General features: G+C 34.3%; 2 protein-coding genes across 2 annotated transcripts in view; one reads left to right on the top strand and one right to left on the bottom strand.

The window, feature by feature from the left end:
• The window catches only part of LOC106115476 (uncharacterized), a 35,751-nt gene that overhangs the window by 6,769 nt on the left and 4,510 nt on the right, over window positions 1–24,472 (top strand). The window contains exon 16 of the mRNA XM_013308870.1: window positions 22,419–22,489. Coding sequence (XP_013164324.1) covers window positions 22,419–22,489 — 71 coding nt within the window. The remainder of the gene's footprint in view (window positions 1–22,418; window positions 22,490–24,472) is intronic.
• On the bottom strand, window positions 544–21,556 carry LOC106115477 (transforming growth factor beta-1-induced transcript 1 protein). Its single transcript, XM_013308871.1, has 7 exons — window positions 21,460–21,556; window positions 7,133–7,192; window positions 5,541–5,714; window positions 2,126–2,221; window positions 1,898–2,032; window positions 1,255–1,529; window positions 544–1,197 (listed from the first exon to the last, which is right to left on the bottom strand). The coding sequence occupies exons 1-6, from the start codon at window positions 21,460–21,462 to the stop codon at window positions 1,455–1,457; spliced, it is 543 nt and encodes a 180-aa protein (XP_013164325.1). The 5' UTR covers window positions 21,463–21,556; the 3' UTR covers window positions 544–1,197; window positions 1,255–1,454.

Here is a 24,472-nt window from a genome sequence, read left to right as displayed (position 1 = left end):
AGAACGGCTGTACGGATCTTAATGAAATTAGATACAGATGTAGAGCATAGTCTGGAAGAACACATAGGTTACTTATTAAGTTTTTTAATTCCGTGCGGACGGACTCGCGAGCGAAAGCTTGTATTGTCGTAAATTGTATAATAAAGACTGTTAAGTAGATAGTTTTATTTAGTTTTGTAAAAAAAAAGTGTTTAATGCGAAATCTAAGGGTACCGTTTTTCCTTTCGACGTACGGAACCCTAGAAAATTAGAAATCTATGAGTTTTTGCTGGTTTTTTTTAAGTATCTTAAGTTTAAATAAGAATAAGGAATAGTTTCGTTTGATGAATCTTTTGTTTTTTTTAGGATATCTTTTTAAATGAAACAATAATTTAAAAAAACCAAATGTGCTTTATTGAAAACTCAAGTCTTCGAGAAGCGTAAAATGTATTGTTTGTCACAATAACAATTGTAAACGTATAGAATATGCATGTAAATAGTTTGAAGATACAAAAATATATCATCTTATAAACAAAATGTCTTTGTAAAGCGACCACATAAATTAATAAAATATACCTTATGGCTTATTCCATAGAGTCGTAATTCTAATGTGATGGTAAAACTTAATAACATTAAATTGTGCTTAAGCACTAAAATCCTTTATAAGTTCTTTTTTTCTTTTTTTTTTATAAAAATATTATCAGATTTTATTTGGAAATTTACTAATATTTCTTTTACCATTCTAATTAAGCTCTAGGCTTGTGCTAGTAATGGTTTACGACAATAGTCGAATGGCGGGGTTCGAAACCCCGATCTTGTGATCGGAAATCCATACCCTTAACTATTAGTCTATTGACGCTTCGTGAGTTGAAACACTTATTTGAATTTTTATGCGTACGAATTCTAATTTTGTGACAAAATATAACCAAACTTTTACAGTTGGCTCCTGAGATCAAAATCTCTGTATAAAACATATCATTTCTGTCATTATCTTTGACAAAAAAGGTATAATCTATATATATATAAAAGAAAGTGGTGTTAGTTACACTATTTATAACTCAAGAACGGCTTTACCGATATGCCTGAAAATTGGTGAGGAGGTAGCTTAGAGCCAGGAGACGGACATAGGATACTATTTATTCATTTTTTTTCGAATTTATGCCTTGAAGAGCTGCTTTTTATTTAACTTACTAATATTATAAATGCGAATGTTTAGATGTGGATAGATAGATGGGTAGGCTACACTAATTGACTTTTTTATATATCCACGCGGATGGAGTCGCTGGCGACAGCTAGTATGTTATATACAAGGATTTTGGTCTCGGAAACCTACTGTAAAGGATATAAGTATAGTGGTATCGCTTAAGCTTCATATAAATTAAAGGCAATAGAGAGTGCCGCGTTTAGTATGTGAACTAAATATATATTAAATAGACATCGTATGTTGATGGGTGTGAATGTGTTTGTCTGCGTGTTTAAGCGCATTTTCCGCACAGCGGCATGTTATCCAATACCGAGAAAGTAGAGTCCGTCACTGGATTCCTGCATTTCTGGAAAATAAACGAATATTTTCATTTACTTCTTTTTAGGGACAATTTACTTTTATTCCAGTCTTTGTAATATTATTTACATAGTATTCAAAGTCTAAGATTATCCCCAAGTTTCCATCTCTCATCTCCCAAGAGTCCATTTTATCCGACTTCAAAAAGAAGCACTCGCGTCTACTTAACTGTGCATTCTGTTTATTTTCATCTTACTAATACTAACTACTATTTTAGCTATAAATGCGAATGTTTAGATGGATGGATGTTTGTTTGAAGGTATCTCCGGCACGATTCTAAGGATCTTTATGAAATTTGGCATAGATGTAGAGCATAGCCTGAAAGAACAGAAGGCTAGTAATGTCTATTTATATTACCTTGCAAGTAAAGCATGCACCATGCCATTTGGCGTTAAGGGCAATGATGGCCTTGTCCACGATAGGTTTGCTGCAACTGGCACATCGGGCCGCGAACTTCTCAGCGTAGCACCCCGAGCAATAAGGCCTGCCAGCCTGTAATCAAAACAAACCCATTAGTCCTCGTGAGTCGGACAAAATGAAAACAAGGTTCAATTAAGAACCTAAGAGATGAAATAGAACTTTTACCTGTTCCATGAAGCCACCACCACCAAGTTCCTTCCTACAGCCACCGCATACGAAGTGATTTGAATGCCACGATACTCCCAGAGCTTGAATTACACGCTGTAAATAGAAAAATATAATAATTTAGTAACAAATAGAAGATGATATAGTTATAGGATACCTTGAGTTTCTATTACAATTGAGAATTGAAGTCTTGATTATATTAATTCTCAACAAAAACTGTTAAAATCTCTTTAGTAAAATATATTAAAGTACGCCATTAAAGACGTGTACGTACAGGCATAAATCTTGATAATAAATTCATGTTGAAAACATCTTTATGTCCATTGTATTGTATATTTGGATATGAATCTTCGGACGCATACGATTACATCATCAAAAGCTGTATGAATGATTAAAAGCTTGTTGTCTCCCAATGCTAGACATTACGTTCCTGTTAAACGAATGTATAAATAGCCTCGGATAGGGCGGCCACATTAAAATACAGATTAAGGACATTAAAGTACATAAGATTATTGTAAAGTCTTTAAATAAACTTGCACTGTTTATGCAAATGAAGCAATCAATTTTGTTGCGTTGGTAATATTTAAAAAGAAATTATTGTTGTCGAGGTCATGATTGTTAAGAAACGTAAGTTTTGGTACTTTAAACACGAGTTAAAGATAAAATTAAAAAGTGTATAATTTCAGAGTACATAGGATTTTTTCATTCAGCATATACTTTTGCGTAACTTTTTTGAGTTAATACAATATTCCTTCGAGTTTTTAGCTTAAAAGCTTTGTATGTAGAGAATGTTTTTTTTTTTACATTTAATACGGAATAGATTTAGGACTAGTCCTATTCAGTTTATAAATCACTGTGTCACTAGTATGGAGATACACTTATCACTGCGCACGGCTGAGCGGACTTTGTTTTTTTTTTCATAAACAAATGATGTCATTGCGCCAGAGACAATTCTGACTCTATAGTAAACAGGGTATACCCAAATAAAACCTCTTTGTTAAACTACGCATTAATCATGTGAATGTAATTAAATTTATAAAGAATTATTTTTTGTAACGTGCAAATAGTATTGGAAAGGGAAGTTCCACCGCCGAAACATCTGTACAAAACATGTTGACAAAACGTTCTTATACAGGTGGAAACTCATGATTATGAAATATAGAACAATATAAATATTCAAAGACGATGTATACTTTGACAAATAGCTAGGCATATGATCGATAGATGGATGTTTGTTCGAAGGTATCTTGGGAACGCCTCAACGGATCTTAATTAAATTTGGCATAGATGTAGAACATAGTCTGGAAGAACACATAGGCTACTAATTATGTTTATTTAACTCTGAGTCCCGCTACAGCTAGTAATGTTTCAAGAATTGTTTTAAATATCCAGATATTTCCAGTTGTAAATAACGTTAAACAAACAGACAAGAGTTTGCGGTAACCGGAAGATATTATTGCCGAAATTTCTTACGGTCATTAGCGTGTTACGTGTTACTCGTGGGCGTAGTTTATCATTCCGGCGGTGTGCAACCGTTGAGTCAGTGGCATCATGTGGACGAAACCATTCGTATTAATGCCGCCCTTGAACTACGTTATTTAAATCTGAGATAGAGATAAAGAGTCTGAAAGTAAATCCCAAATTGGAAATTGTAAAGGATAATTTCGTTTTTATTATAGAACGACCAATGTGTTTTAATACTTGATTCTCGAAATCGATGGTTCGGAGTAATAAAGGCTATAGTGATTAAATTGGAGAAGTTATTTGGCATTGGAAATGAAACAATGGAATAGGTTTTTTACAAAAAAAAAATTAAACGACCAAGTCAAGGTCACATTTTATAGAAATTTGTAAATAAGGTTATTTGAACTTACGTTTACAACACGACTATGAGAGTAATATGACTCATATCTGATATATGTTCACGACTATAATGAATTCACTATGCTAATGCTTTAAAGCATATTTACTTGTAACATATAATACCAACATACTATGAAAATTATATAAACTGCGATAATTTTGTTTATTTGTATGCTATATTTAACTTCTTAGTTATTATTGAAAGCCAATGTTCTCAAAAATCTCTTGCAATTTCTTCTTAGTTATTGAATAAGCGTAGATAAATAATCTATTTAACTGGAAGTACTATACAACGATGTATAAATGCAAACTTGTGTGCGCGTAATGTCTATAATTGCATCATAGATATGTATCAGACAGCATCTTCCGAGTGATTTGTTTACATGTGGTATATCCAGTTGTTATACAGCTGTGTACATTGATAAATAATTCATTAGTTTATTAGCGACATCTCACGAGGTCGGATGTGTGTGAATCATGAGAGTTTTTTTATAATTGACCAGTTTGTTTAGTAATGTGGACATTTTAAATGAGCAGGATTAAAAAAAATGTTAAATGTAACAAGGTTGCTTATAGGCAATGTAGTTTGAGATGTATTCATTTGCTATGATAAACGAATTGTGTTCTTTCTACACTTTGTAATTTCTTGGCAATAGTTTGGATTCATCATCATTAGCTTCACCATCAGCTCGCTATACGTCCTACTGAGCAGTTCGGAGCCTACTCTAAGTTAGATGTGACGAGGCCATAGTCAATCACGCTGGCCCAGTGCGGGTTGGTGTAAGTCAATCAGTCACTTTGAAATTATAGATGCTATTGAGGTAGGTTCGGTTACCTATCCTACAAAGTTTATAGGTCTGGTTGTAACTACTTTGGAGCGAAGTTGGTGATAACATCATCTTTACGCCGCGTTGATTGTGGGGCGTGGGCTGAGCTATAAAACATTTTACTGCCTTACAAGGAGCGGTCTGTTTGCCGACGTTGCGTCATCTAACTTGTCAATGATTTTTGCGTCATTTTCACGTCTACCCAATGTTAGATCAGTTGCACATAGAGTTGGATAAAAAGTAATTTTCAAAATTTAATATGCCAACTAAAATAGTACAAAAGCATATTGATATTGGGTTATCTCAATGAGCATATCTTTCTGTAGGTTTATAATAAGTAAACTCTTAAATGTTAATTCTTAATCACACTAGTTGTTAGCTTCACCAATAAGTGGTATGGTTGATTTACCGTCTTTGGCACTATTATTATGGTTGGTGGTGACAATCAGAGCGTGGCGGAGGCCTAAATTATTCCTCTCTCCCTTCTCACCTTTTGATTATAAATAGGAAAGTTGATTTTTCTCAGAGGAAGAGACGCATGGGAAGGAAATATTCTCTTTCTGTGCGTCCTCCATATGTCGGTTAAAGGTTAGTTACGCATCTGCAAATGCGCGTGCCTATGGGTACACGTTGCTCCGCTATTGTGTTTATTCAAGTGGCTGCTAGCGCATTTGTCATAGTATTTAAAAAAAAAACAACAACAGTCAGTTACAAATGTTACTTACGTCTGTGATAGGGTCGCCGCAGCCGTGGCACCTCGGGCTGTAGTGCTGGGCGTAGCATGGCACGCAGACAACACCGCCGTCGTGCTGGTGGAACTTTGAGCCGTCGATAGGCTTGCGGCACGTGTTGCACGCGAAGTGCTCCGGATGCCATTTCTTGTTCAGTGCAGTCACGATCTGTGAACGTTAATGTAGAGTTTGGTTATCAAAAGTTTGTAGGAATGAGGAAATGTAAGATTGGATTCCTACATCTTGAAAATAAAGCGAAGTTAGGACTTTGTTTAATTCGATGTCTTGTTCTCTAGGTTATGTTTAATTTTAAGTTACTTATCATCGGGAGGTTTTTACAATATATTTCGCAAGCTTAAAAGGCGGGAGTATGTGAATAATCGCTGATCTGAAATATTTTAAGATTGAATTTATTGAATTTGAATAGTGGAAACATTTTACTTGGTAACCCTATGAAATGAGTTCTAGAACCTTTATTTATTAATACAGTGAATTGTGTCGCGTTGTAACAATGTTATCGATATCTCGAAATTTCCGAATGGATTTATTTGCTGGTACACATGGCAACACAAGTACTATCTGGTTATACCTAACCGTTAACTATTTCGTGAGGACAAAATTTTTATTTTTTTTCATATGTGCCAGGAATGTTTATCGTCATAAAAAGGTGTCAAATTTTGAAAAAAATATGGGTAGTTTTTCTGGTTTGCTAAGCGATACTAACATACGTCCCCACCGAAGGGCTCGGAGCCTACCCTAAGTTAGGGGTGACTAGGCCATAGTCAACCACGTTGGCCGAGGGTTAGTTGCATCACGATGTTTTCCTTCACCGTAAAAACATCGGTTAAATGTACATATGTAAATCGGAAATGGAAAAACATATTGGTACATGGCGGGATTCGAACCCAGGGCCTGCGGATTGTAATTCAAGTGCTTGACCCCTGAGCCACAGACGCTCTCAACACACTACATGATAACTTTAAATCATTTTTTTTGTTTTTCATTGTTTTTTTTTGTGTATATTTCTACGTTGCTCTTTGTACATTAAGATCTATTTGTCGATAACTTATTATTTTATCAATCGATGACGTAAGTACATTGTAAATAATTGTATGTTTATCATTGCTTTATTTGCACTAGGCTTATTGACACGGTTTTACTCAAAAACAAGTGCTGGCTGAAAATGAACTCTTCATAATTGTTAGAAAAAAATCTAAAGGAAGATCATAAAAACGTACAAAGGGAATACGAAGATTCTATGCCCATGTTATTAATTGCGTCGTACAAATGTAATAAAAATAATTGACTACCATCTCGTGAGTCATGGTTTTATCTCTCAATTAAATTGCTTTGGTATGGAAGGATGTGGAGCAAACAACTACGGCTTCAATTAATCATCGCGATACGATTGCAACAAATCTTAATTAATATTACTACCCGAGTACAATAACATATGACCTGTATGTATTTCGAGTTCACATGGCCTAGTCAGCCCTGACTTAGGGTAGGGTCCGAGCTCCTCAGTGGGGACCTATAGAGAGCTAATGATGATGAAATGTGATTTAAAAATTTTAAAATTTACTCACTCTGCCTTGGATCACTGCGTTGCAGCTGTTGCAAATGGCTGGTCCTGCGTCGTTTGTCGACTGGAACAAAAAAAAAATAGTTAAACTTTTGTTCAACAAACAGGACTGATTTGTTAGAGAAAAATCTTTGGCATCCTAAACTGTGTAATTGATATTGTACCGAGCGACTCCAGGTTCAAACAGCTAGTTTATTTTTATGAAGAATCCTAATATAGCCAGTAATTATTGTAGCCAATTAAAGTACTGTACTAATAAAAATATATATTTATTGTAGATTCAATTAGCTAAAAGAGGTCGTTACTAATGGCAGAAGCGATTTCCTTACTGCTCTACATTATTTGTCCCTGTATATAATCGCATTGCATTTTTCTTTTTGACCTTGCCTCTATCGAGTGCATATATGACCGATAATGTATGCGAGATAACGATCTCGTTCGACTTTGATATGACATCACTTTACAGTGGTAGGGGATTAAGTTATTGACACAATGATATCGACATTTATTCATCACTAACTTTCTCGTAAAAACTATTTGTCATATGTGACGTGTATTTTAAAATTATTGGATTTTAATAATTCACAGTAATGTACACTAAGAGTCGGCTTTAGTGACCAAACGATTTATAACGCTGCAGTCCTATCATGGCACTTTCAAGAGAGCAATCTTACTAATATTATAAATGCGTAAATATTTGTTGAAGGTCTCCGGAACGGCTGCATGGATCTTGCTGAAATTTGGCATATATGTAGAACATAGTCTGGAAGAACACATCGTCTATAAGTTTTTTTTTAATTTACCGCGGATAGAGTCGTGGGTGATAGCTAGCAGTAAACTAACATGTAACGAGAAATGTAACGTACGTTAAAACTCCAGTGTGTTGCGGCCTTAAAACTGACCAACCATTAAATGAAATGTTTATGTATTTATGCCAGTTTCACACGAAAGGCAGCTTCTTTACAATTACAGATGTCCAATTGGATATGCACACGGCCTTGGGATAACCTTGGCATGCGCTTTTCTTTCATGTCTCTGTTTACTTTACCACGCATTCCTTATTCAATTACGCGACATAAATTATGCAACGATTGGTTTTAATCTATTGATGTGAATATATGTTTAACTAGTCGTCGCACGTGACTTTGCGCGGAATTAAAAAAAAAACTTAATGAGTACCCTATATGTTCTACATGTATGCCAAATTTCAGCAGGATACATGCAGCCTTTCTGGAGATACTTGCTAGCAAACATCCAAATATTCACATTTGTAATATTAGTAAGATAAAATTTCTTGTTTATTGGATGTAAGAAAAGCATCTTCTAGATGGTAAAGTTTGCGAATTGTGAACACATTTGACAAATTCTGTGAATAGGGAAAAAATATACTAAAAAGAATAGGCTAAATTCTTTCTATTTATATAATTGTCATACTTTTCCGTAAAACTCTACTTAAATAATATAATAAAAACAGTGGTTTCTTAGAATAATCGTATAAGTTTTCCTTCTCATGTCAAGAATACCAGTGCCAGTGAGATATAAAAATAATGACATGTCTACGAAGTGTTTACAATGTCCACTTCTAAGACATTTACAACTCTTGATAATTCAATTAATATTAACAAGTGATTCATAAACAGAACCTGTTTTAACGCACGAAGGGCATAATGCATCTACCATATTTGGAGGGCATATCAAAGAAAGCGCATCAGAGTCACGCAAATGTGTCATACGTATTTGGACGGCTAAGGAACAATACTTTAAACCTTATTTAGAACATGTGTAACGGGTCATGGTAACTATGTCACAGGCGGTAGCGGGTTTAGACAAAATAATATATTTTTTTAAACAATATTAGTTGAATATTTCGGAGCGATTGGCGCGCTTTCGTTACCAAGTCAAGTGTCTGATTGATTGATGAGGGGAATAGGCGTTGATATTTTAATAAGACTCGCGTTGTGCCGATACATATTGTAATTATGTACTTAGTAATTGCGTACATTATTAAAGATAAAAATTAATGTTAGTATATGAAGTAATAAAATACCAAAGTGCAAATAATTTAGCAGTAATAGAAGTTCTGTATAAAAACAAAAAAATGCATAATTTGCAACATGTTTGCATGGTTACAAAAAAAATCACGAATTAGTCGGTATTCTGTTTTTTAAATTTAAAATTTGCTTTTAATAATATTATAAATAGTTAGTTTGGCCTCATTTCTTATTTATAAATGATGGTAAGACATTTAGTTGTTGGACCCGCTTTGTCTTGTGCAATTGGGCCAATCGCTATCAATTACCAATGTAGGGCGCCGAAGCAAGGTCAAGGTGCGTCGCGATTTGTAGCGTATAAGACGAGGAAATTAGCCCGCTAATGTTTGTTTGTACGTAAGGTACCATTCTGAACTAAAGAACTTTACTAATATTGTTTTAAATGTGATTCATGTTCACAAATTTATGATAATAGATTTTACACGAGTCTTCTCTTTACCTTTCTTTGTTCTACTTTGTTTTTGAAGTAAATACTAAGTAACTCATGTTAGTAGACAATAATAATTAAATACTTTTCATTACAAGACCCCTTTATTTGTTTTATTACTAGCTATCGCCCGCGACTCCGTCTGCGCGGAATTACAAAATTAACAAGTAGCCTATATGTACATTCAGACTATGTTTTACATGTATGCCAAATTTCATCAAGATTCGTTGAGCCATTCTCAAGTTACCTTCTAACAAACATCCATCCTTCCATCCAAATTTCGCATTTATAATATTATTATAGTATTATTTATTTGTATAAATAAAACCGTGTTTTACCTGGTTACACTTTAATAATCTAAAAGTGATAAAAATTATTAAAATACGCTTGTTTACTTAAATAAAAATAAGCTTTAATCCACATGAGTTATAAAAATCGTGTTACAGTTTCCGATACATGTAATATACATTAAAGCAATGACCTCATACAAACAACATTCGAATATTTTTATAGGCACAATCTTTAACCAATACCAATATTATAAAAAGAAAAAAACTTGATTATTTGTTTGTTCGCATTTAATATGCCCCGAAACTACTGAACCGATATGAAAAATTCTCTTACTGTTGGGAAGCTACACTGTATCCGCGTGACATTGGATATAATTATTACTAGATTTTTTAATTCCACGCAGATGAAATCACGGTTTCCTAGAATCTACTGGCAAAATTCCTGTACAAAACATTTTTCATCTCTGTTCTGTTCCAAGTGAAGGAATGTCTATATGTTTTGTACACATGGTAGTGGAAACCCATGGTTAAATGAGCTGCCTGAGTAGAACAGTTTGCCAACAAATTACGATGAATTTAAGACTTAAAATAATTCACCATAGCTAAAGTATATGCATGTCATAAAACAATAGGGTGTTCTAATGAAACATAATTTTCCAGTTATCCAATAGTGATCTAACACGCAAAGGATATAATATCGGCAAACAAACGCCAACTAAGCGAGTCAAGTTGCCAATTCACTTTGTTTGTCAATGCATTAAGTTAAACGACATGGAACTATTGGTAGCGCCACTTTAGTAAGGTCCTTTAGGGGTCATAGCATATATTTTACTGTACGGGTATTTGAAAAAAAAACCATAGTTTGTAGAAGGTAGAAAAGGGATATTGGATAAGGAACTTGACAAGAGGAAGAGTTGGAAGTTGATAGGATGTCTCACGTGACTCTTCTTGCGTATCTTGGGAAGATATAAAATAAATTCTAGCTTGGTACCTTCACACTTTAAGGAAAAGGGTCTTGACTGATAGACATCAAAGTGATCCTATAATTTCAGTTCTTTATCGTTTCGAGGTACGGAACCCTAATAATCTTATCCTAGGGCTTGATAGCTAAATGTATCCGCATTTCAGATAATAGTTTTAACGACGAGGGTTCATTTACGTGGTACTTGTTTAATAACAATATTGCCACACCTTTCATCTCTTTGAGAAAACAGAAATAGCATGTTGTGAAAAGGGTTTCTTGAAATGTATTCATCATCATCATCAGCTCACTATACGTCCCCACCGAGGGGCACGGAGCCTACCCTAATTTAAGGGTGATTAGGCCATAGTCAAACACGCTGGCCAAGTGCGGGCTGGTTGACTTCACACATATCTTTGAATTTATTCTCAGATATGTGCAGGTTGCATCACGATGTTTTCCTTCACCGTAAGAACATCGGATAAACGTACATATGTAAATCGGAAATCGAAAAACACATTGGTACAGTCAGCGTCTTATAGATCGTCACAGACAAGATATGCAAATATATAGGTACACCAAAAGTATTCAATTATATCGGTACAACAAAAGTCCTCAAAATTATAGATACATTCACCCTGCTCAAATACATCGGTACATACACAGCGTCAAATATATGAGTACATGCAAGATGCTCATAAATATCGTAGCAGCCACAGCGTCATAAGTAACGAAGCAGTCAAGGTGCGCAAAAATATCGGTACATTTGACAAAATTGAACTCTATCTCTATATACTTGTGATACAATTTGGAATAAACTACTTCTGTTACATTCATTTGACAATTTGCATCAAACCATTTTTCAAAATTTACTAAAAGTGTTCGACGCGGATGACAGATATTATGTAGATAAAACCGACATCAAATTTAAGTTTGTCATCATATATGCTAGTTTGGTCTCGTGGCCTTACCGTTCGCCGCCGTTGGTACGTAAGGTCGGCGGTTCAAATCCCAAGCCACTATTTTTTTTTTTATATTTAAACTTTTTAATTTTAATATCGAAGCACATGTAATTAAATTCTATCGCCGTAGTTGCCTTGGACTAATGAGTACTTTTCTATTTCAAACAAAAATGAAGGAGATAAAGCGATGCTATTGGCATGTAATTTGTTTACTACTCATGTTTGTTAAGCTTGTACCGGTAAAAATAACACTTTTACTTTTACCTTTTACTGATACTGATTATATTTAAGAAACAAAGAAAAAAAACTGAATGTCAATATCCAAACTACATCAAATTTTTGGTCGATTGCAATAAACATTCCAGTGTGCGTGGGCGCGCACACATGTGTAGATAACACTTGTACGTATAGTTTCCGCGCGTACCGTTCTTAAAACCCGCAAAGACAATCCACGCTCCGCCCACTCACTTCACCCGCGATGGTCTGACCTAATTGTTGTTAACTTTATTTAAATTTCTTTCTACCCGACAGCGAAAATTATAAAAAAAAATTGTCGAACAAAATTTTACATTACCAAATTTTTACTGGTTATGAAAAAATAACCCCGTGATTGATAAAATGAAAAAAGTAGCCTGAGATTCGAACCGGTAAACTTACATATTACGACAAACATACTAGAATACTGCGCCAATCTAGTATTATATATATTGTAACAAGGCAAAATTTGATATTAGTTAATACGTATCTGTCATATTCGGCGTGACAAACTTTTATATTTAAGCGTTATGACAGGAGAAGAAAAATAATGGGTTGCCCAGTAAGTTCGTGCCGCTTTATAAGGAAAATTGAAACCCTGTTCTCTTAAATTTTTGGAAATGTTTTTAAATTATATTGGTACGACTCTATACCTAAAACGTCTTTTATTATTGGATAAAATTTTAAAAATTAGTTTTTATCTCATGAACCAACCAATGAAATGAAATTATTCACAATATAGAAATATTTGTGACGTTTGATAATGGTGAAAATCCGAAAATGAATCCACTTCAGCTACAGTCTATTGTAAGCTTTATATCGAAAATCAGAACGAACTTTCCGGACAACCTATAATGTTAATACAAAGTGTCAAATGAATGTAACAGAAGTAGTTTATTCCAAATTGTATCACAAGTATATAGAGATAGAGTTCAATTTTGTCAAATGTACCGATATTTTTGCGCACCTTGACTGCTTCGTTACTTATGACGCTGTGGCTGCTACGATATTTATGAGCATCTTGCATGTACTCATATATTTGACGCTGTGTATGTACCGATGTTTTTGAGCAGGGTGAATGTATCTATTATTTTGAGGACTTTTGTTGTACCGATATAATTGATTACTTTTGGTGTACCTATATATTTGCATATCTTGTCTGTGACGATCTATATGACGCTGACTGTACATGGCGGGATTTGAACCCAGGACCTGCAGATTTGCAAGTCAAGTGCTTGACCACTGAGCCACCGACGATCTTATTGAAATGTATTCAAACATTGAAATTGCAATGGCAGTACTGATAAAGGAGAAAATTGATTGTTGCATGTTATTGAGTTTTTCCGATAGTGATAACGTTTGGTTGATAATGCTGTTTCCATGTTTTAGGTAGATAAACTGCGAATACGAAGTCTCAGATTAAAGTTGTTGTAGATAAAGGTATTATTAACTCTTATATGTAACATACTTGCATGTAAATGTTAGTAACGAAAATCTACAAAAGAAAATGTTTAAACTACTTGAATCTCTCGATTCACTTCTAAACAGCGCATTTAGAGAAGTGATATAGAAGAAAGTATAGTAATCATATATCTTGGTAGCTCTTGCCTTCGCGCTTTTCCACTTTTACTTAGGTGTAATGAGGGGCAGTGGAATAAGGGGGAAGGGCATTATGCAGCGCGCTGTTGACTTTGGGCTGCGAAGATATTTGAAAAGTACTATAGCAAATGACCAAACGGCCATCTAATTCCGAAAAAATGGCGAAGTGACCGCTGCGCAGAGACATTTGCCACAAGCTTGAATATTGCAGATGCATTACCTACCTTAAGTAGGCAATTAGTTTAGTGTTAGATATGTGTGTTCCTATATTGAATTATATAAGATTTGGTTGGCTTGTTGTATAATCGATCATCCAAGAGACGCAACTGTAACCCCTCCTTAACAGTAACAATACGTACGCGCCAGGAACAATGCGGACAATGATTGTCACACGTTTTTTTATTCATTAGCCATGCCGTCATCGACGGTTTATTCCATTCAGCGATTTATATTTGCATCATTTCTGTTACAATGACTGTGTATTTGGCATGATGATAAGATTTAAAAAATATGGTAATATGAAGGTAAGGGCTTGAACCGATGCCGGAGTTGGGGTAGAGCGCAGTTGAGGAACCGTCCACGGCGCTGAGTTGAAAAGGACTGACAGCTCTGCAGATGTCTCTCTATGAGATTATTAGAATAAAGCTAAAACTGTTACTGCGAGTCGCTTTTTATGCTCTGTTACTTATAGGCCTGGAGATACTGTGGGTGTCTCTGTTAGGCAAATAAATATTAGTCAATCGTCAAAAAATGTAATTATAACATTTTAGTTGTAGATGTTTCAAAATACACTTACGAAACAAACATAATGTTGTCTCAATTTTTTTAAAGAGAATGACAGTGATGACAATATATAAGAGTAGTAAGAATCCTTGCATATATCGTCTTTAAAAAGACCATAAATATTAGATATAGTGTTACTCATATTTTACAATTATTACTACTTATGAGTAACATGTCCTTTGGCCTCAGGGTCGCGTCTGATATGAAATTGTCAGCGCTTGTGCAGCCCTTTTTATAGACATTATAAATTATACCTAACTATATAATACTGTTGAATGCTTTGATCGTTACGATTTTGTTTACTGCATATAACGTTGCCAACATTCCATCTCAAAATTATATACAAACAAAAGAAAATTCTAATCTTACGCGTATTTTTGCATGAAGACATGTTCTTTCATGTGTTTTATTTCGATTTTTAATTTTAGTTTTTTGAATTTGGAATACATTTTTTTTAAATAACTTATCTATTAGCCGATATAGGTTTTATTATATCGCTTTTTAAACGATTATCGCGACAATATTCTAAGATAATATAAACTATCAGTTATTTTGTTATAAGTTGATTATTATATTTTCGTTCGTTTTTCTTTACCATGTAATCTGATAGTTTTCTGAAGTTCTGTGAATTACGTCACTGCTTTTTTCAATGAAATATTTGTTATAAAACTGTTTTCAAGGTATCTTTCTTTAAAAGGAATCTTGAATTGTGGGGACTATTTGTGTTTTAAATAACATTTAAAGCACAAGTAACATTTCTAAGTACAAAGGTGAAAGGAAAAATATATAAAGACAGCTTCAACCCTCTCACATTCTTTAAATCAGAGACTATATGTTTCTGTACTTCGGCAGTGGAAACCTACGGTTACATTATACTCGTACAATGAGTCGTGGGTACAAAGCATTTTTCTTAATTTACTCTGTTTAAGATATTAAAATTTATACGATTTTCATCTCATTTTACATATTGTAAGTTTTCTTTCTCCTCGCCCACACTGCTCGCTTCTTTTAGACTATCAAGGTCTTTTGCTACGAGAATTACATGCATCAATTTTATTCTTCATTTCACACAAACTCTCCACTAGAATGTCTTTTGATATATAAACACGGCTAAACACTCACGTATATACGTCCGGTGGCGGCACCGACTAGTTTCGAGCCCATCGGGGGCCCTTCACTAGTTCCACTCATCCTGATGAAGGGCCCCCGATGGGCTCGAAACTAGTCGGTGCCGCCACCGGACGTATATACGTGAGTGTTTAGCCGTGTTTATATATCAGTTTAGTATAATGTCTCACGAAAGTTTGAATAATTTAATAGAATGTCTTTTGTCAAAAATAATTAATATTTAATTTTTTACATCACCCTCTATAATTCTATCCAGTTGGCTTTGAACATTTTATTGTGCAATATCACTTCCGTAATAATTTGTAATTAATAAAATATTGTTTTCGTTTAAAGAATGATGTGGTTTTCATGTTTATTTTTCTTAAATAAAACCGCGTTTAAAAATTTGTTATTTCTGTTTCGTCAAAGATATTTTGGTCTCGGAAACCTACAGTTATCCCTCAACCTTACGTCACGTATCACAAAACATTGCATATGTATTATAAGTGTCGGATTTGGTAATTATGTTAATAATTCATATTGTATTCAAAACATTCGTACGACCTTTGCTGCAGCCCTGCACTCCAGTGGGAACATCCAGCACTGAAATAGCATCGCGTGGGATGCATTGTGATCGCAGACTCGCCCGCTATTGTGAGGGATATCAGCTTTTAACCGATTTTGTAATCGACTATATGTGCCTACGAATACTCGATGTTAGTAGTGCTGTTTCTTTCTATCATAGTAAGAGAGAAAGAGATAATGTAATTTGATATAGTTATGCGATTTTCGAGGTTTTTACCCAAAATGCTTCTGTGTAAAATAACAAGCTACAATGTCTTGACAAGTAATAAATCTTTATGTGATTTATTATGATGGTAAAATTAATGTACAGCGGTTTTGTACAAAGTAATACTGGTTTTGAACTGCACATAAAGCGTGCCATGATTGACAGTTAATTGTTTGTTGTATTTTGTTTAGAATATAGTTTGTGTATTAGGTATAAAGCTTCTAGTACTTATTTATAGTGGGCCTAGCATGAAGGTTTGTGACAATCGCCTTGTTATTGTCATTGACAATTATGTCAACATTTTGGTGTACTTTACGAAACGGGCGCTGCCTAAATTTTATTACAAATTTTGTCATAAATATTCGTGCGAGGCCCACAGAATAATCTCATAAAGTTATGATTCTTTTCAAACGTTGGACCGTTATATAAAGCATAAATATACTTTACTAAATAATATTTCCAAGGAAGGAAAGGAAGAAGAGGAATAGGAAGACCGATTACACGATGGGATGATGAAATAAAGAAAGTAGGCGGCACTACCTGGACACACGTGGCACGAGATAGAGAAAATTGGGCATCTTTGGAGGAGGCCTTTACCCGAACAGGGGTTCCTACAGATAGTTAAAAAAAAAAGTAGTTACATTATAAATTTTATTGTATGATTTTTCTGTAAGGAAATAAATGGCTTTATATGGATAACTCTAAACCAGTTTCGTACCGTCGGCGCAAAAAATGTATACGGTGAGCGCACTGCAAGTTACATCGTTCCTAGATTGGTGAACGAACTACCCTCAGATTTGATAAAATGTATTTCACGAAAAAACATAAAGTGCAAGCTCAAAATATTTTTGTCCGGAAGACCTTAACGCTTATACCAAACCAATGAGGTTTATTTAGCGTTAAACATATGTTTATTTGTATTCAAAATTGTATTGTTAAATAAATAAAAAAAATAATATTATTATTAAATAATATTTCCAGGTTTGCTTATGAAATGTTTTAATAAAAGCTGTTAGTAATCACTTCAGTGAAAGTTTTTATTCGATATACGTATATTAGAGTCTAGAAATTTCTTTTATTTTGCGTTATTTACACCGTATAACTGTAGCGACATGAAGAGTTCTATTTTAGCGGCCACCTGTTACACCGTGCATACAAATTGTGTGACTAACAATAAGACGTGCGGACCGTGTGAAAACGTGAGGTGTACACTTATTTATAATAGTAATAGTTGCGAGTCGCGACGAGTCGAAATAGATATTTTTATGCGGCTTTATAATACGTTTGTACGTTTATTAGGTACAGTGGGTGGAGGTCAGCACCAGAAAATATCACGCGAGGGTAGAATAGTACCCATATTTTTTGGTTGGTTTTGATGAATCCCCTATAAATACATTTCATCTTTGACTTGTGATATGTGAACTCTACTCAATTTGCCGTTATGGTATTCTTCAGGTCCCAAAGGATCCTTGACCATTTTGGCGTTTAAAGACTTCTTATTTATAGACTCTACGCAGAGAAAGAATAGTAGGTGTGTGTTCAAATAATACTATTGCATTGTATACTGCTCTACCTAACTGTGGTGTCTTCATGTATAAGGATTGGTAGTTTTTTTTTAAAGCTGTATTCATTTGTCTGACTTTAACAGAGTGTCATCTGTCATAGTCAATGTTTCTTCTAATATGTTATGTGAGAAATCTTCGTGTTATTTGCGTTTTGGCATGAATTTTCATGATGGTCATTAATTATTAAATTTATTAGAAACGAGTCTTAGTAAATCTATGAAAAGATGTTTATTTTGAATCCTATGTAAAATAATTTCTTCAATTTCAATTGTAACATTGTCGAAAATAAAATTGGCTTTCTAAAAAAATAGTAATTGGCAATCTTCTTTGAATAGATTCCAGATTAATATATAAGTAGTTTACACAAACAATAGACGCGTTCGTAACGAGTACAGAAATATCTTAATGTTTACTACCGTCACGGCAATACTCAAACTGAAAACTGTATTACGGATAATAGAGTCAATTTGTACAGGCATTTAAATAAAAAAAACCCTTGTTTGCAGAAAAATGTGTTAATATTGTAGAACATGAATAACAGAAAGACAAGAGAAAACTGATCTGACATTACTGAATTCAAAAGTTTTAATTTCTTCTTTTTTCTTAGATTTAATGGCAGCTAAAATGTAAAAACTCCTTGAACACAATTGGTATATTCAAAAATCTCTGGATAGAAATGGAACGAGTTAAAAAATCTAGGTCGACAAGATTAATTAAGTATACGTTTTCAAAATTATAATTGAGTGAATAAACTGTTAAATTAAAAATATAACTAGGTTAGATTCTTTGGCTCAGAAAACATGTCATATTTTGAACACTTTACTATAGTTTTATTATAATGGCTTATAAACGAAATAGAGGATAAACTATTAGCATCATGTTTTCCTTTATCGTAAGAACGTCGGAATGCACGTATGTAAAATAAAAAAAAAACACATTGGTACATGGCGGTATTTGAACCCAGGACCTGCAGATTACAAGTCAAGGGTTTAAGCCCTGAGCCACCGATGGTTCCGATTCACATATCATTGCATATTGAGATCAAGTTAGATAACTTAAAGTTCTCCTGCTTAAACTTGATACATCCGGATTTCTAACCGCATCGCGAAGCTGATCACAAATATATCAAACTGCGGCTGAATTGCTTTACTCAGAAGTGAATGGTTTTGTTTTCCTTAGGTTTGTTTTAAACTAAAATAGAATTATGACTGCATGTACTGATTGCATGTCTTATTGTTTACTACTTTGATGTTGGCGTAATTATATTACATATATAACAGTGGTAGAGCACGCTTTAACATCTTCGCACGAATTGGCTCGCCTGGTGAAATACCACGACCACACAGAAGACAGGCGTCAAGTGGAAGCAATTCCGCGTTTCGTTTGAGTGTGCGTCCCGGAGGCATAATTTATTCTTTTTCCCTTTCCACATTTTTTCTTATAAGGAAAGGATGGGAAGTGAAAGTGGACTTTTCGGATAAGAGGATGCATGGAAAGGTAAGATATTTTCTTTCTGTGCATCCACTCCTCCGTTGATTAAAGGTAGGCAACGCATATGCAATTACGTATGTCTATGGGCAAACGGTCAATTCGCTATTTCAGCGATTTCAGGTGGCCGCTCGTTCGTTTGCCACCTTATGATATAAAAAAAAACGTTCTTAATTGTTGACAGAAGTTTCCAATTACTATGAATGTAATTCAAATCTTAATCTCTTAGGTTTGCCTAAAGTTTAATACAAACTCTATAAAGTTTCCAGTCTTTAATATATTGTAGCATATTAAAATAAATACTCGAACTTTATTATATTTGTACTTTTAGGCATTAATTACAATCCTTTGGGTCGAATGGCGCGCTTACATTACAAAGTCTAGTGTCAGAATGATTAGTGAGGGGACATAAACGTGGACATTTTAGTAAGGCTAGTGTTGTGCTAGTACACCGGCATTTTCGGATTTTTATCCTTACAGTACATAGGTTACGCTGTATCAGCCGTGAAAGCTTAAAAATGCTGAATTTTGTTAAATATTTACTTACTATATATATTTTTATATAATATTATCAAGGTTCGATGATATTTATAAAATCACTGATCGCGCAAATAAAGCAAGTATTCGATATTTTTCTTTATTATTTGATAATTTCTTAAATGACGAGACAACTGCTGTCAAAATTCTCTTTAGTCCTTTTTTATAACCGAGTAAAGTTGCCCATACATTTGTCGTGTCGTATATAAAAAAAAAAATAATTAATTTTGTTTATGAATGTTCATATTTGGAATATTAACATATGAGTCAGGTGGTGGAAACAAGTGACGTATGTTGGATTATTTACGAATTATTGTTAACTTTTGAGCCAAATAACAGAACAGTGATGTATGCCTCATTATCACGGTGAAGCAAAACGTGATGCAACCTGCTCGTATCTGAGAAGATATTCAAAGATAAGTGTGAAAATCAACCAACCCGCAATTGTTCTGCGTGTTTGACTATAGCCTAGTCACCCCTGACTTAGGGTTGGCTCCGAGACACTTAGACCTGGGGATGTTTAGTGAACTGATGTTGATAATTAAGGGAACATCGGAAGCAGAAGTATAATTTTTCCTAACACTATTATCCATTGCAACTTTTCTCGCTTTCTAATATCTCAGTTTATCGTATAGGCGCAACTTTGCAATGTTTTGGCGTAATAGACCCATGTTGACATGACATTTATTCAACGACCTTGACCTCATGCCGAAGCAGTATAACTTCAAGCAATTTTAGTAATAAGGAATGCCTGAAAGACCCGATACACTCAGGAGAACAGAACAGGTGATAGAAAAATCTGCTTCATAATTTAATATTATAATACTAGCTGTCGCCCGCGGCTCCGTCCGCGCGGAATTTAAATAAAAAAAACTTAATTAGTTTGTGTAACGAAAGTCCTCAAATGTGAATATTTTTCCCCGTTTTTGCAACATTTTTCATTGACGCTTCAATCCTATTGGTCGCAGCCTAAAGCCTTCCTCTATAAATGGACTATCCAACAAAAAAAAAATTCAAATCGGATCAGTAGTTCCTAAGATTAGCGCGTTTAAACAAACTCTTCCGCATTATAATATTAGTATAGATAAATGGAGAAAGAAATTATTTCGTATGAAATAGAAGTAAATAATTTTCTCATAATAGATCACGGCTTATACGTTACGATATGTAGTACAAAAATATTACAAGATACGTTGTTATGTCGCGTGCAAAATTAACGCATTTTTCAATGTTTTCGTGGAATCGTTTTTCTCAGCTATTTATAAACGTTAACGCTAATAATTTTGCGTTTCGTAAGTTGCTATAAAACTGTCATTCGTATAGTTCTAATTTAAAAATAGTATATTATTTTCAACTGTATACAACAATTCGATTTACTTTTATTTTAGATTGAAAAGTATTTTTTTTAAATTTATATTAAACATTTAGAAAAAAAAATTCTTCTCTACGTGTTTTAGTTTTATGTAAAAACAATAAATTAAAAATATTAAATGTGAAAATAATTGTCATCACTCACCATTGTTTCCGAGTATGCGTCCTTAAGTGTTAAAACACGCGCGCGTTCACTGCTGTTTCGAATCAGACTGAGAGCGCGCTGCCTCGCTTCGTGTTGTCACCTCCTGATTATTCTATCGATATATTATCCTTTACTTCTTATTAATTAATATTACTCATTCTGAACTAATTTTCCTTTTAAAAGTACTGATTAAATTATAATGACAAAATTAAATTAAACACTATCCAAATCTTGGATGTTAAATTGTTGTGCGTGTACGTTCATGCCTTTCATAGCAATACTATACTTTTGTACTGATACATGTTATTCGTCAATATTGGTACTTAACAATAGATTAGGTTCGCACTGCGTGGGACGGTCCTGTGGGACACCCGGCCATGGAATTTAGGGCCGGACTACCCACTATACCCCGCGGTATTCTCCTTCGCCCGCCACATTAGATTAGGTTTATTGTAATAGTAAAATCCGTTTTTAATATCGATTGCATTCGTTTTGTATTCGTCGTTGAATACTTCTTTTAATTATAATTTTGTCAAAATTTCCAATTAGTAAATATATTTATAATCGGTATATACTGCTACAGTTTTTTTTGTTTTCAATATTTACTCTTATTATTATGTGAATGTCGATATTAATTGGCCATCACTAGTGCGAAGACGAAAATATAGGCGCCTTATCGTAGATGACGTAATCGTTGCATATACCGGGAATTGCACGGATTGGATGAGGTTGGGACTATTGGCGACCCGGTGAGAGAGGATTTAAGGGCACATAGGTTGTCAGCCAAGGTCAGGGGCGATGCATGTCTCTTCCGAACCTGTTACACGACTGAACAGTGTAAAATGCTGTATGCGATGCTTATGTTAACCTAATTGGTGTAAGCGAACTGTTGTATTTTTGTTATTAGGGTTTATGGTACTTTGTGAATATTGCATCACTTATGTGTTTTTTGCTTCTAGATCCCGGACGCCGAACTCGCGAGTGCGGAAGTCAGCCGACTGTTGAGAGAATTGTGTGGCGATACATCGGGGTAAATTGCTACTATGCATTTTTTTCACGCCTTCTCATACCGCTGTAACGGGACATGGGCGGATTAGTCTAGCTCAATCCTTATGTACAGGAAATTCAATTGTTTTCTAGTTTTCCTTATTTTTTTTTGGGTCAAACGCAATTATAGATATTGTTAATTAGAACATTTTGACGCGAATGGCGCGCTTTTGTTACCAAGTCAAGTTTCAGATCGATTAGTTAGGGGACATAAGCTATGATATTTTAATAAGGCTAGTGTTGCATCTATACACTGGCACAATGTCGGATTTTATACCTAATATACAATATTTGTAGAATACTAAATTAATGATTCAGTTTGTATACTGATACTTTGTGACTAAATAATTGCGTATAATTTAATGATACCTAAATTATTGAATCATTGTTTTAATTATCTATATCGATAATTGATTAGGAAACATCACTATTTTAGTAACTTTTATATCCGCGGTTATGTTACCACGTGGATAACGTTAAAATGTATTACATCGCTATTGTTTAATTTGATTATTTTAATATTAACAGTTAAATGTCGACTATGTTCTACGTAAGCAAGTAATTAGCAGTATCTAATTCGTAAAATAAAATGATCATTTCCTGTTTTAGATTAACGATTTAAAATTAAAAACAATACCTACAAATATAACAGCGTAACTGTAAATTATCAAGCTATAAAGATTACGTTAATCAACAATCACCTGTTCCTTTCTGATTGTATTCGTATAAGTGGGATGGCAATATTTTGTTCAAAACTCTATCAAGATTAACGCGATCTCTCCCACGCCTCCTTTCCCATACGAGTCGTGCTGACTAATTACAATACCGGGTACCTTAAGCTTCTAAATTTGGTAACACCACATCATGTACGAAAGTATCGTATGAGTCGATCTGACTTTCGCGACCCACGTTCAAATTCACCATAAACGGTTTTACCAATTTTAATCGTGAAGATATAATGAGTAGGTTTTGCCTGCCTGGGACTAAAGGTAACTTCGTCTAATACTTTTATGATACAACTAGCTGTCGCCTGCGACTCCGTTCGCACGGAATTAAAAATAACTATGTAGCCTATGTCTTCTTCCAGACAATGTTCTACATCTGTGCCAAATTTTATCGAGACACTTTAAGCCGTTCCGGAGATACCTTCAAACAAACATCCATCTAAACTTTCGCGTTTTTAATATTAGTAAGATTATAGAATTTTATAATCTAGACTTCAGTTATTTTATTTCGGTTCTTCAGGCTGAAAGAGTTCCCATTACTTGTTGATATAAGCGTGCGAACGTTGCAATTTGATTCTTAATTTATACGTGTAGTAAGTGATCGGGTCAAGTTGTATGTGAAAATGTTTTCGTTTTATTTTCATTTTGATATATCAAAGATAAACTTGTAAAAAAAATGAAAATCACTTAGGGACTTATTAATCTATATATATAAAAGAAAGTCCTGTTACTTACACTGTTTATAACTCAAGAACGGCTTTACCGATATGGTTCAAAATTGGTGAGGAGGTAGCTTAGAGTCAGGAAGACATTGGATACTATTTATTCATTTTTTTCGAATTAATGCCTTGAAGAGCTGCTTTTTATTTATCTTACTAATATTATAAATGCAAATGTTTAGATGGATGTGATGTGGATGGATGGGTGGGCTAGACTAATTAAGTTTTTTTATATATCCACACGGACGGAGTCGCGGGCGACAGCTAGTAAAGTCTATAAATGCTGAAGATATATAGGTGATTATTGTCCTATAAGCTAAACGTACGTGAGAGTTCCTCCCAGTATTCAGGGCTCGGTGAAACAATGGGATGGGTGACCGCGGCGCTGGAGGCCGCTCGTGTATGGTCTGATCACGTAATTATACGTGATTGGGTCTCAACACTGTCGCCTGATATAAAAAAACAAACATTGGTTTGGTGCCAACATAAATCGGTAGCCGATTTCATCGCAATAGTCTTTTG

Source organism: Papilio xuthus, unplaced genomic scaffold, assembly GCF_000836235.2.
Source record: "Papilio xuthus unplaced genomic scaffold, Pxut_1.1 DF827789.1, whole genome shotgun sequence".
Taxonomy (NCBI): domain Eukaryota; kingdom Metazoa; phylum Arthropoda; class Insecta; order Lepidoptera; family Papilionidae; genus Papilio; species Papilio xuthus.
This window is presented reverse-complemented; position numbering and strand designations above follow the sequence as displayed.

Coding starts and splice junctions, on each gene's coding strand:
- LOC106115477 (XM_013308871.1), bottom strand. Junction 2,033..2,125: donor GTGGTGGCTTCATGGAACAG/GTAAAAGTTCTA, acceptor TTTTGATTACAG/GCTGGCAGGCCTTATTGCTC. Junction 1,530..1,897: donor GTGCATGCTTTACTTGCAAG/GTAATATAAATA, acceptor TTTATTTTCCAG/AAATGCAGGAATCCAGTGAC.